We start from the raw sequence: 14,228 nt of genomic DNA, 5'->3' as shown, positions 1-14,228 counted from the left end.
TCACCCAGTACAGCTGTATCCACAGAGGGAACCAGTGAATAGGGCTGGTCCATAGTACCACAAAGAAGCAAGAGGGCCCTGTACTCCTTGCACCTTCAAAAGCCCCCAATTTCATCTTGATGCCAAACTAAGCCACTGGGTCTCTAGGTGCTGCTACTGATGGGGATTTGCCTTCCCCAAGGAGGAGCTGCCAATGAGTGCTCAGCAGCAAACGGACTCAGAACCCTGAGACTCACTTGCGCTGGTCTTTCCAGCCAAAGCTCCGCTCTGGCTGGTCCCATTCCTGGGCCAGGACAAAGCGCAGCTCCTGGTCAGTGGAGAAAGTAGCGAGCGAGCCATTCACACGCTGGCAGGTCTGCGCAGCATCCCAGTAGTTCTCTCCGCTGAGGTAGACCCGGTAGCAGCTGGCTGTGCCTTCGTAGTGGTGCCACCCGGTCGGGCATTTCCCTAGGAAGCATGAAGAATGGAAGGGGAGTTGTCCCCAAAATTAGGATCATGATTTCGAAACTGAAATTACAAGTGTTGCATCAACAACAGACACACCTCGGAATCACCGTGGAGATCTAGAGCTTGAGATGGTTAGTAGGTCAAAACAGAGCCTCCAAAATAGCAGTACTGGGGACAATGTCCTAAATAGAAAGACTTTGGCTGGGTAAACAGAGACCAAGAGGTGGGTCTCTGTTTACCAGGAACCATTCTCAATCCTCCCGAATAGGTCAACTACCCCAGGCAAGGGCATCTAGTCAATCCACACACCTTTATCAGTTCAAGGACCCCCCCCCCCCATCCCTTGCCTTTCCTCCATATCTTCTCTTTGCCTCTACTGAGAGCGAGTGAGAGAGCATGCACCTTGGCAGTTTGATCCCCAATAGATCTTCCTACCCACAGAGTAGTCTAGGTTAGTAGCTCCACTGTGGCTTCACTTATAGTGATAAGCTCCCAGCTGAGATCACACTGGCTACAAATGCTCTAGTTTTTCTAAAAAGCACAATTCAACCTATGGTACACATGTATTCAGAGTCTTCTTAATTGCCCATGGTTCTTCAACTTCTTAGTAGTCAACAACAGTTGCTGAGAAAATTTCCCTAACACAGTTCATTCTCTGCTTGTATCTGGTTAACAAAGCATATTATCAGTAAGCATATTATCAGTCCTCTGCTGCCAGCAAGCCCACTGATTCCTCTTTTCTATTCACACAGGTATTTTCAGTAGGGTGCCAATCAGCATTCCCCTAAAACAGTTTCTTAAATCTAATTCCAGAGGGTCCAAACCTGACTCCAGAGTCAGGTGACTCTCGCAGCTGGTGAGGCTGAGGTAGTCAGAGTCTTATCTCCAGGACCTCTCCAGCACCTTCTCATTCTACTGGATGGTTCATATGCCCCTCAGGCATGGGAAGTGCTGGCACCTTATACCTTAATGAAGATGGTATCAGTGGTGTGCTCTACAGATGTGGAGCATTCAAATGTTGGGAGTGCCATGATGTTAATCTTGCCTGTCAACTTGACTACATCCGCAGTTAACTAAAACCCAAGTGGCTGTGAGGGCTTTTTTTCTGAAATAATCTGATGTGAGAAGAGCCTCCTTTAATCCATTCTCTGCCTGCCTGTCTGCCCTAGCTCTTGCTGACAAGTCTATTCCTTCACTGGCATTACAGCCTACTTCTTCAGGATTTGGGTATACTGAGCTGAGGCATCCAGCATCATGGAATAAACAACTACTGGATTCTTGGACCTTCCACTGGTAGATAGCCATTGCTGGACTAGCTGGACCACAGCCTGCTAGCCATTCTAATAAGCACCCCTCCCCCCCTCTAGACTCATTCTATCAGTTCTGTTCCTCTACAGGACACTCACTATTAAAAGTACTTACTTCCCCTTGGAGACAGGGTTTCACTATGTAGTTCTGGCTGGCCTGAAACTCCAAGTAGACCAGGCTGACCTTGGACTCCTAAAGATCTGCCTGACTCTAACTTCTAAGTATACCTGGCTAGAGTACCTCTTATATGCTTAGCTACATCAGTTGTCAAAAGATGTTATCTAAAAAATTTACCCACATGCCATGGAGCTAGTAACACTTATTAGGGGTTTATGCTTGTGTTTTTATTTTCATTTTATGTGTGTGGGTTCCTTATATGCGGCTGTGTACCATTTGTCCGCAGTGCCTGCACAGGCCAGAAGAGGGCGTCAAATCCCCCAGGGACTGGAGTTACAGACAACTGTGAGCCACCATGTGGGAACTGGTAATCAGACCTATGTCCCTTGAACAGAACCCTTAACTGCTGAGCCATCTTACCAGCCTGATCCTCGTGTTTAAAGTATGTGTGACTAACTTATTAATGGAGCCATAAGAAGAAAATGGCAAGCTGGGCCACAGCTGAGACATGTTGACAATACTGTGTACAAGGATGGCAAGCTGGATAACAGTATCTGCTCACTGCTCAGGCCTCAGATAAGCACAGTTGAGTGCACAGGGAGATAGAACCTTCCCTGGAAGAGCCAGTGTGGCTTGATATACATAGAACATACTCTCTGAGGATAAGGAGGAGACAGCATTTATTTCAAGTTTCTTACAAGAGCTCAAATACCTGGTTATACATTTCCCATCTTCGCTCAGACCAAGAACTAGGGCTCCATGCAAGGGTGGATGCTGGGAGCCTGCCACGTGGTTGACTTTCCAGGGCTCCTTACTGCACTGACTGTGTTGGCTCAGGCAGGCACTGTAGCTTGGTGGCCAAACCCTAGGACTGGTGATGGTAGGTATAGGCTGCAAGCAGAAGCTGAGTTTGCAAAGTGCCTCTGAGTCACCTCCCATGTTGAGGCTGTGGGCTAAGAGTTAACACAGAAAACAGACCCCTATGCCCCACAGCAAGCACATTAAACACCAGTTCTTCTGCCCCAAGTCTGGCTGTTCTTATACACAAGAGGGTATCATCACCCCAGCATGCCTGTTTAGGGTGGGGCATTTTAAACTGTGCTTTGCTTTTCTCCAACCAATGTTACAGGTTATCTAGTCACTAAAAGAGGGAGACTGCTTCCATGTTGTAGCTATACACTCTCACATGCAGTCTCATTCACGTCTCCTGCAACATCATCCAGGGCTGCTTTAGTAAACCGTCTCATCAGTGGCCTGCGGAGAGCCAGGACTGAGCAAGGCTGTGATCTTAAGGTGGGATAACAAACATGTTAGTGGGCATTGCCTTAGGGCAGGTCTGCAACTTACTGCTGAAGCGGACAGGCTGAGCCATGTTCACCGTGTGGAAGTGTGTGGGGTCACCTCCTCTGGTCCGCCCCTGTCGCAGGTCCAAGGTCTCCTTCCCATGATAAGGACGGGCCTCTCCAGTCACTTCTGAAAGCAAAAGAAGTATGTCATAAGCCCATTTACAGCAGCCAGAACACAACCTTGTGGTTTGCTGGCACCAAGTCCAATGGCAGCTCAGTGCTGGAAAAGCTTGGTGGGCATGTGGCATCAGGAGTCACATTCCGGTTTTCTTTAGATGTCTAAAAGCTACCATTGTTCACATAAACAGGTGTATTTCTGGAGAAGTATAACTTTTACTTTATTGTTATTAGGAAATAAGGTCTTGTCCTTTTGCAAGTACTCTGAGAACAGTCAAGAGTCAGCCTTTCCCGCTTTTCTCTACAATGGTCAGCAGGGCCAGCTCTGCAGGAATGCCTGGTGAGTGAGCTCTTCCTAAGGCCTGGGATGCCCTTTCCAGTCTCATAGGCCTGAGAACATTCTGTTAGGATTCCCTGACATTCCATTTGTATGTGTTTAAGATCTTACTGATGGTTTTAATGATGCACCAATTCCTCTACCTTGTTTTCAAGCCCTGAAGTTCTGTCATGTATGTGGCCCATTCCACCAGTGAGGCTTTCCAATGTGCTTGCCATCTGACTAATTTACTAAAGTTTTCTTTTCTGGTATCATTTCAGTTTCTTTTTTCTTTTTGATTTTTCGAGACAGGTTTTCTCTGTATAGCCATGGCTGTCCTGAATTTGCTCTGTTGTAGACCAAAGTAACCTTGAACTCAGAGATCTGCCTGCCTCTGCCTCCCAAGTGCTGGGATTAAAAGAGTAAGACACCCCTGGCAGCTTGTTTTTCAATATTGTTCTTTATTAACTCTATTTTCATTCTGCATTGACTTCTTTATCTCATTCCTCTGTGTTCTCCTTAAATTTACTCCTGTTTCTTGAAAAGTTTTCATTATACTTCTGAATTCTTTTTGAAATTCATCTAAGTCACCGTCACTGGGAGACTTAATTCAGGAATTGTGTATTTCAGATGAGACATGTCATAGAAACCATATTACCTGTGTTTTTCTTTTACAGTTTTAGTGTGTGTATGTGTGTGTGTGTGTGTGTGTGTGTGTGTGTGTTGGTCAGAGGACAACCTTCAGGATTTAGTTTGGTTCTCTCCTTTAGCCAGGGATTGAACTCAGGCCACCAGATTTGCACTTTTACTTGCTGAGCCATCTTGGGAGCCTTGATGCCGCTCGTGACTGGGGGTTGGAGTCTGTTAAATCAGTGGTTGACTTTTTATTATTTTATTTTGGTCACCTTTCTTCAGGAAAGACTAGGTGGTGGAAGCGGAAACATTTTTTTTTTTGATTTTTTGAGACAGGGTTTCTCAGTAGCTTTTTGGTTCCTGTCCTAGAACTAGCTCTTGTAGTCCAGGATGGCCTCGAACTCACAGAGATCCGCCTGCCTCTGCCTCCCGAGTGCTGGGATTAAAGCACCACCACCGCCCAGCGGGCGGAAACATTTTTGAAGTATGAGGCTTCATCCACATTCCTTCCCATTAGTAAAATACTATTCGCAACAACAGTCAACACATAGGACAGTCTCTATGAAAACAGTCAACTGCAAACCAATGAGCCCTGAAAAAAACTCTATACAAAAAAACCTATATAAAACCCCCAAATCAAACAACAAAAACCAGCTAAACAATAACAATAAATAATAATAATTAGAAAAAAACCTATCCAACAGTCCCCTCCCAAATAATCACATGTTAAATACTAATCAATTCTAGCAACCATATGATAGGCAGATCACAACTGTCTATAATTCCAGTTCCAAGCGACCCAACACCCATGGCAAAACACTGACACACATAAAATAAAAATAAGCTTAAATGATGATCACCTTAGGGATACTGTTATAAGGTATGTACTAATATGCCATTATGGGTATGAATGCAAAGAAAAAAAGTAAAAAAACGAGCACGACAAGACTGGTGATCAGTACTGGGATGAGACAAAGTAGAGGGGGCAAACAGGAGGGGAAATCACAGGGGCAAAAAGGTGGGTATGGGATGAGGGGGTTTCAGTCAAGGGTAGACTGAAATAGGGGTGAAAACATGCTCTCGGATGACAGTCCCAGCTCAGGAAGTGAAGAGGCAGAGACCCATGAGTCTAGCCAGACTGTGTTCGGGTGAAAAGAGCAAGGAGAAAAGAAGAGAAGAGAGAGAGAGCAAGCGAGTGGGCTGGGCTGGGCTGGGCATTAAAGAAAGGGTAGACACAGGCCATGAAAACTAACTAGCCTGACTGTGAATTCCCTCTTAGTATTTCTTGCCTTCCTTCCCAGGCTTCTCCTCTACTCTTCTGCAACTGATCTTCCCCTCCAGTCTTCCTTTCCATGATGGTGAAGTCAAGAGGGTGGCTCAATCTCTGACTTCTTTGGGCTCTGAGTATGAAGCTGGCCACATCCCTGAGCAGCTCTTGCCAGTGTCCTGTGCGCTTGCTAGGAGTCTATGAAAGCTCCTGTGTATATTCTGGTTCCCACCAGTTTTCAGCTGTTGGCCCCATGATATTTGTTGGCTCTTGAATTGCCATCACACACAATTCTGCTCTGCAGGCAGACAGTATGCAGTCTTCTCCAGTGTTTGGATAGTGCCTATCTATGACTCTTCCAGTGTTGACGTCAGCTTGTCAGATTACCCCTGGAGATCACAGGACTGTGCCTGAGTGTCACCTGCCATCATGCTGGGAGAGAAAACATTTTCACTGTTTTGAGAGTCTCACTCAGTAAGTATGGGCCATCTCGTCCCCCTCAAATACTGAGATTACAGGTGTGTGCAGTCACACTGGTCTGGGATTTTTTTTTTCTTTGCCAGCTCCACAGGAGACAGAGGCCCATGCTAGGAAAGCATTCTCCCACTGGGCAATAGCCCTACCTTGTTTGTTTTAGGTCTTTGCCTGTATTTTCTTTTAGGTCCTTGAACACATTTAAGATATTGTTTTAAAGTCTGTATTTCTTATATAAAAACAACATGGAAACAGGAAGGGGAGGCCTGGGAAGAGAGTGGTGAGACAGCAGTGGGTAAGGACTAAGCTTTATTATATACATGGATGAGACTGCCAAAGAGTAAAAATAAACATTGCCTTAAAAAAAAGTCTCTGAGCCAGGTGTGGTGGCCGGCTTCTGAGTTTCCCAGAGCTGCTACAGAGTCCTTTTATCCGGGCTCTAGTCCTTGGAATGTTTCTATGGCAGAGCGAGGACTTGGAATTTCCTAGACTGCCATTTTGTTAAGTCAAAACATATTTTTTAAAGTTCTCTTTTACTCCTTCAATTAATAAGACAACAGTAACTGGTAATCTCCGCTGAGGGACTGCTGTTTGCTGTCTTTCTAAGCACTCATATGTCCCATGTATCCTATTATCTAACCTTGCCAACAATTCTAGTAGAGAGCAGAACTTTATTCCCATTCTACAGATGCAATGTGTCCAAAGGACCACAGTCAGTAAGCGGTGTAGACAGCATGCTGGCCTCAGTCCTGAATTTAACACTGCTTCACACACTGTAGTTACCTTAGGTCATCCTATTAACTCTCCCGAATTAGAAAGCTGTGTCAAGTCTGTTGAACATCCATCGAGTTGGGAAACACCAACTGCTTTTCATGGTTAAGGGGAAGACGGTCTAGATAAGCCATAAACTGAGCACCTGAATGAGTTCCATGCTGGGAGCCTTCTCCTGATTCCTCTAATTGTGGGACACACCTGTGTATCCCCAGAAAAGACCCTTCTGATTTCTTTCTGGAATACAGGGCTGGCAGAAAGCATCCAGCCAGCAGGAGGGCAAGGGGAGGGCCCGACTGTCACCTGAGATAATCTTCCTCAATTCTTTTTCCAGCCTCTCTGACTTCCCTGTGGTCCCAGTGGCTTTGATGCTAACAAAGACAATGCAACCACAGCAGATGGATCTCAGCGTGTCGTCACGTCACAGGAACTGCCAAGGATGCTTTTTATCCTGGGTTTGCACTGTGGCTGTTACATGGTGCTTATTTTATACTTCCCTCCTTGCGTCTTCACTCCAAACAGTCCTTTCTTTCAGGTGCCTAAGCCATAGAGACTCACTGCTACCACTGGGCAGCACAGGAATAGAGACAAGCCTATCATCTTTTGGTGGGAGGAGTCAACTGTGCAGACAGAAGAAGGAAGAGAGTGGTGCTGAGAATCTTACCAATCCCATTTCTTTCCCCTCCAGAATCCGTTACCTCTTAACTTTCAGGGCTTGCACAGGTGAAAATGTATTTCTACTTGCTGTCTTTCCAGCAGACCCATGCTGCAGCTGGTCTGGTTAGGCTAAGTCAGTTCTCACTCTGCTTCTATGTGCCTAGAATTCCAACACCTGGAGCTAAGACAGTAGGATCTCAAGAACCTATGAGTTTGAAACCAGTCTGGGCAATGCAACAGGACTTTATCTCTGCAAACAACAACAAAAACCACCCCAGCTTTCTAAAGAGTGGAAGCTACAAGCATCACAATGAAATGCAGTAATGACAGAAACCTCACTTGCAGGGCTCAACTCACACTGCCTGAGCCTTCCAGTCTCTGTCCTTGTTTTTCCACCGGGGAGGAACCAAGAGCTTCTGCAGAAGCAATCTGCCACTGAGCCGCCATGATTTTTGTGTACCAATGCTGTGCTTTATTCAGCTTTCTTCATATGTTCAATCACAGAACCATCTATAACTACACTGTGCTGCTTGCGTATCTCTGCCAAATTGTGAAAGCAGAGACTGACCTTTTCTTTTGTCCTGACCACCAGGTCCCAAATAATCACACAGAAGCTTAATATTAATTGCAAAATGTTCAGCCTATAGCTTAGGCTTATTACTAACTAGCTCTCACATCTATTAATCTGCATTTTGCCACATGGCTTTGTGGCTTTACCTGTCCTCTAGCATCTTGCTTCCCCAGTGGCTGTTAATCTCTCTGACTCTGTTTTTTTTCCTCCCTATATTTTCAGTTTGGCTTTTCCACCTACCCTTATTCTGCCTTTCTACAGGCCAAATCAGCTTTATTACTAACCAATGAGAGCAATACATAGAGTACAGAAGGACTATCCCACAGCAAGCCTGCTTTTACCTACAGACATAAATACTGATACTTATACCTACATCATCCATTCTGTCACTGGCACAAAACAGTTTATCACGTAATCACATACATTCTTGTTGTTTCCTAAGATGTTAGTATAAAACTGCTAAAAGAAAGCCAGGCAGTTGTGGTGCACGCCTTTAATCCCAGCACTCGGGAGGCAAAGGCAGATCTCTGTGGGTTTGAGGTCAGCCTGCTCCAGACAGGCTCAAAAGCTACAGTGAAACCTGCCTTGGAAAACCAAAAAAATAAAAAAATTTAAAAAAGTTAAAAGAATTTCTCTTTCACAGTCTTTAGAGTACTAATGAACTTACATAGCTCTATATTTAATCAGTTACTAGTAACTTTTCTAAGAAATAGCTAAGCCTGAGGAACCACCCACTGTGGTCTTTTGGGCATTGTCTTTTACTGGGACCAGGAGCTTGCTGATCTGGCAAAGCTGGCCAATGAGACCTAGGGATCTGCCTACCTTTGATCCCTACAAGTGCTGGGATTACACGTGCAGCCCATGATGCACAGCTTTTCATGTGGGTGCTGGAGATCAAATTCAGGTTCTCAAGGCTGTACCACAGCACTTTACCAACCGAGCCATCTCCCTGGCTTCCACTTCTCCATGTTACAGCTGATCTTTTTCACTGTTTACTAGTGTCTTTTAATAAAGGGAAGATTTTTTTTTTAATTAAGCAAAACCAGCTGTTTTGCTTTTTTGAGACAGGGTTTCTCTGTGTAGTCCTGCTGTTCTGGAACTTGTTGTTGTGGACCAGGCTGGCCTCAAATGCAGAGATCCTACTACCTCTGCCTCCTGAGTGCTGTGATTAAAGGCTTGAGCCACCACCATCTGGCTAAAGCCAGCTGTTTTAAAGAAAATTTTAACACCTTATCAAAGTTGATATTCACTCTGTCATTTTTTTCTTTAACTTAAACCTTCATTTTCTGTGTGTCATTATGAGGTAAGGACCCACTTTCATTTCCTCCCAACTATCACAGCCTTGTGTTATATAATTCTGCCTATGCCATCTATCATGTGTCTTGGATCTGCTTATATCCAGTAGATTCTGTCATGAAGGCCATTTGGTGTCTCCCTAAACCCACTCTGAAGTAAATTTGCTTTTTGTAGGTACTGCTCTTTGTACCTTCTTCAGAATGCTCTAGGAAAACCCCTCCTCACATCTTATAATTGATGGCACATTCCCACAAAACCTTCTGGAGGAACACAGTGTTGGTTACTACAGAGAATCAGCATCCCAAAGTTAGAAGCAAAGCTACAGAGAGCAGGAGTCAAATGGACACCTCTACCTTCTGTGTCACCTTTGCAGCTACTCCTGACTTCTGCCTTCCTGGCCCTTGTCAGCACCTGCTAGAGCCAAAGGCCACACTGAAGCCTGTGGCAGGGCATTCTGAGGACTAGGACTCTAGCCTACCAGTTTCTAAAACACAAGAAAAGCCCAGAAAGGACGCACAGTGCACCAAGTATGCCACCCATTTCTGCTTTCCAACACCTGCTCAAGTTGTGGCACATATCTACCCATGACACCAGCACTTGGGAAGCAGAGTAGACCAGACTGCAATGAGTTCTAGGCCAGCTTGAGCTAAATGGTGAGAATCTGTCTCAAAACAAAAACAAAACAGTGACAAGAGCCGGGCGGTGGTGGCACATGCCTTTAATCCCAGCACTCGGGAGGCAGAGGCAGGCGGATCTCTGTGAGTTCGAGACCAGCCTGGTCTACAAGAGCTAGTTCCAGGACAGGCTCCAAAGCCATAGAGAAACCCTGTCTCGAAAAATAAAAAAATAAAACAACAACAACAACAACAACAAAAACAGTAACAAGGCAGAACTGAAACCACCACTTTTCTGTTGCTGAAAGACCGGCCTCATTTTCACTGTTTCCATAACTTTCCATCTTTGTGATCTTTTCAGACACACTTTTGGAGTGTGGGGACAATGAAATAGTCTAATGTGGACAATTCTAGAAAACCTCAAGTCCACATGCCAAAGTGGCCTCCCTGAGAATGGCCAGGCTTTCCCCTGGATCATCACATGCTCTGTAGAAGGCACAGCTTTCGGAGCACAGGTACTCATTACCCACTAAATCTCAGCTCCCTCCTGTGAAATGCTCTCCGAGCTTCCATGTTGCCTAGGCTGCCCTCAAACTTGGGGGAATCTTGCTTCCTTCAGACTCCAGAGTGCTAGGATTATAGGCATGAGCCACCATGGTCAGTTATTTTTAAAGTTAAAAAACAAAAAAGCTAGAAAAGGAGCAACAAAATTTCAGTAGCTATTAAAGAAGATCAGGTATCATATTACTCCAGTGTGTTTTTATAACTTAACTTCTTAGAACTAAGACTCAATCTGCTCCCATGCAGACTGTGACTGGCAGCCCACCACAAGTAGAGACAGAGACAAGGAGAGGTTAGGCAGGTCTGCTGTGGCTCGGTTCTCAACCTCCAGACGCCAGTGTCTCTGCACACACACCATTCCTACTTGTCACATGCGACTCGAAGAGCCTGGAACAGTCTCCCCTGCACTGGACTTCTGAAGAGCACAGCAACCCACAGGCTTTTCAACCACGCAAGCTGTGCTAAGGCCTCTTCTGTGCTAGGCCACGTGGTCTGAAAGGGAACCAGACCTACTTGCACAGTCCACGGCAGCGACTGTGAAACTGCACAACTTTAAAAGTAAAGGCAAAAGACACGTTCAGAGCAGCAAATAGCTTTGTTTCATTTGAAGGAAACCAAGAATCATCTGCTTTTTCACAAAGTTTTCCAAAAGGCCACTCTAGGGGCTTCATTTTCTCTATGGCCTTGGGGAGGCTTCCCCTTGTGGCCTCATGGTCCTCACTAACATCTGATGCCAAGTGCTGGGAAGTCCACTCTCTCTCAGCTATGACTCAAGAAATAAGTCAGAAATATAGGATGGCCCTGGAGCCATGACCAGGCTGCTATCATTCAAATCTCTGGAAAGGCAAATGCCTCCAGCAGACACGTGTGAAGCGATGGCAGAAGGGAGGCTCAGGATGATGATGAAGGCCTTCTGTTCTATGTGCTGCACGGCTCATCAGCCCATCTGTTTGTCAGAGATGACATGCTGTTCTACTGCCAAGTCTTGTCTCAACTCCTGGACTCAAGCAATTCTCCAGCCTCATCCTTCTGAGTAGCTGAGACCACAGATGCACAGCACTGTGCCCATTATATACCTTACTTTGGAACCCCATCAAAGAACTATGCAGAGCTTAAACATTACTTCCTGTTGGACACCTTCCTGACAGCCCAGGCTGTACCTTTTCTACCTCAGGCTAGGGTCCATACAGGGAGAGGAGAGGCTTCCCACTCTGAGGCTTGTGCTCTGGAAGAAAAAATGAAGGGGACTAGAGAGATGGCTCAGCGGTTAAGAGCATTGGCTCCTTTTCCAGAGGTCCTGAGTTCAATTCCCAGCAACCACATGGAGGCTCACAGCCATCTGTAATGAGATCTGGTGCCCTCTTCTGGCCTGCAGGCATATAAATAGGCAGGACACTGTATACATAATAAACAAATTAAAAAAAAAAAAAAGAAATGAAGAACAGGACCCTGGTATTTGGTTAGGGTTCTCTAGAGTCACAGAACTTATGGTCTGAATCTCTCCCTCTCTCTCTACAGATAAGGGAGTGTATTGGAATGACTGACAGGCTGCAGTCCAACAATGGCTGGCTGTGAGTGCAAAGTCCAAGAATCCAGTAGCTGCTCAGTCCTACAAGTCTGGGTGTTTCAGTGGCCTTCTGGATGTGCTGGCAAGGCATGGGCAAGCAGGCGAAGAAGGACAAACCCTTCCCTCTTGCACTGTCCTTATACAGGTTTCCAGCAGGCGTGGCCCAGATTAAAGTTGTGCCTTCCACCCCATGATCCAGATCAAAGGCTCAATGTCTTCCTGCCTCAAGATCCCAATCACAAGTGTGCCCTCCATTTCTGGACTGTAGCTCATTCCAGATATGGAAAAGCTGACAACAAAGAAGAGCCATCACACCCCTCAACACAGTTCTAGACACACTAAGAGATCAGGTGCTTCAATCAGAGGGACAGAGGTATCTTCTCATGATGGCAGCTGGCATTTGAGACAAGTCTTAAAGAAGGCATATTGATCCAGGCAAGAACAGAACAAAAGAATCCCCAAGAAAACACCAAGAAACACAGGATACATGCAGTGAGAAGTTAACAAGGTGGACACAGGAAGTACATCACCTGATATGAGCAACAGTGACATAAAAGTTTGGCAAGGGAGTTGGGCGGTGGTGGTGCACTTTTAATCCCAGCGCTCGGGTGGCAGAGGTAAATGGATCTCTGTGAGTTCGAGGCCAGCCTGATCTACAGAGTTCCAGGACAGTTAGGGCTGTTACACAGAGAAACCTTGTTTCGAAAAGCCAAAACAAAACCAAACCAAATAAACAAAATGGTATAAATAAAAAAGGCTAGAGAGATGGCTCAGAGGTTGGGAGCACTGGCTGCTCTTCCAAAGGTCCTGACTTCAATTCCCAGCAACTACATGGTGACTCACAACCGTCTGTAATGAGATCTGGTCACCTCTTCTGGCCTGCAGGCACATATGCAAGAAGTACACTGTATACATAATAAATAAATCTTTAAAAAAAAAGAAAAACAAAAAAAAGCTTGGCAAGGAAGAATTAAACCTTATAGTAAGGGGTCTCAATGCCAGGCCAGTATCAGGTTATGAGTTCTTTCTTTTCTCTCCCCCTTTTTCTTTTTCTTTCTTTTTTTTTTTTTAAAAAGGCAGGTCTCCTCTGTGCCAGGCCACTATGTAGCCATGGCTGACCTGGAACTATGTAGACCAGGCTGGCCTCAGACTTAGAGATCTGCCTGCTTCTGCCTATTAGGCACTGGGATTAAAAGGGATTTTTTTTTGGGTTTTTTTTTTTGTTTGTTTTTTGTTTTTCGAGACAGGGTTTCTCTTTGTAGCCCTAGCTATCCTGTAACTAGCTCTGTAGATCAGGCTGGATTCGAACTCACAGAGATCTACCTGCCTCTGCCTCCTGAGTGCTGGTATTAAAGGCAAGGCTGTGATTCTTGAGTTGGAGGATGACTGATAAAATTATAGAACTGTTGTTCTAAGAGACTTACTACTACAACTGCTCAAGAGACACCGTAGAATTGATCTAAAGGAGCACTGTCTCCAAAATACCCCAAGAAAAGTAGTGTGCTAACCAGGCCTGTTAGAGACAAGGTAAAGTTAGGGTGCTAGGATGTAAATGTTTACTCACCAGAGTTGACCAGCCATTAGGCCGATTCCCATACTAAAGACATATCTCTACTGGACAGCTTTATGGGGAGGAGGCAGTATAGAGTTAAACTAGAAAGGCCAATTATTAGATAGTGATTCATTTAAAAAAAAAAACTGCTTGTAGCCTGTCTGCCACAACTTCCCTTGTTACTTGGGACAGAATGACCTGGAGGTATAGCTAACACAATAGGCTGCTGCCCTTACACAGCTGACTGCCACCTATACTGCTGTATAAGGCTGCTTGCTTGTTTGCCCCAACTTGTGGTTTAAGAGCACAAACTGAGGACGCAAATTGGACCAGATATTAAAAGCCTTTCAGGACCTAACCTGGCTTTCTTCCACCAGTGACATCTCTTCTTTTCCACTTTCATTGGGATCAGAGTGCTTACACAAGAAAGATTTCCACAACAGGGTCATGACCATCACTAAGTCCAGGTCTGCCATAAAGCTCCCTGTGCTCTTACAGGAAAAACAACTCTGCCAGATAGGCAGGGTGACCCTGGGTAACAATTATTTGAAAAAGAGCAACACTGATGTACTTAAATAATGCTGGTAATACGTAATATCTTTACTGTGTAAATC

The 14,228-nt window shown here is 45.2% G+C and overlaps 1 protein-coding gene across 1 annotated transcript in view; it reads right to left on the bottom strand.

The window, feature by feature from the left end:
* Positions 1–14,228, bottom strand: part of Dgcr2 (DiGeorge syndrome critical region gene 2) — a 62,115-nt gene that overhangs the window by 22,261 nt on the left and 25,626 nt on the right. Inside the window, exons 3-4 of the mRNA XM_050122934.1 lie at positions 3,220–3,345; positions 237–447 (exon numbers count right to left, since the gene is read on the bottom strand). Coding sequence (XP_049978891.1) covers positions 237–447; positions 3,220–3,345 — 337 coding nt within the window. The remainder of the gene's footprint in view (positions 1–236; positions 448–3,219; positions 3,346–14,228) is intronic.

Source organism: Alexandromys fortis, unplaced genomic scaffold (genome assembly GCF_014885135.2).
Source record: "Alexandromys fortis isolate MF-2015 unplaced genomic scaffold, M_Fortis_MF-2015_v1.1 scaffold_219, whole genome shotgun sequence".
Taxonomy (NCBI): domain Eukaryota; kingdom Metazoa; phylum Chordata; class Mammalia; order Rodentia; family Cricetidae; genus Alexandromys; species Alexandromys fortis.
This window is presented reverse-complemented; position numbering and strand designations above follow the sequence as displayed.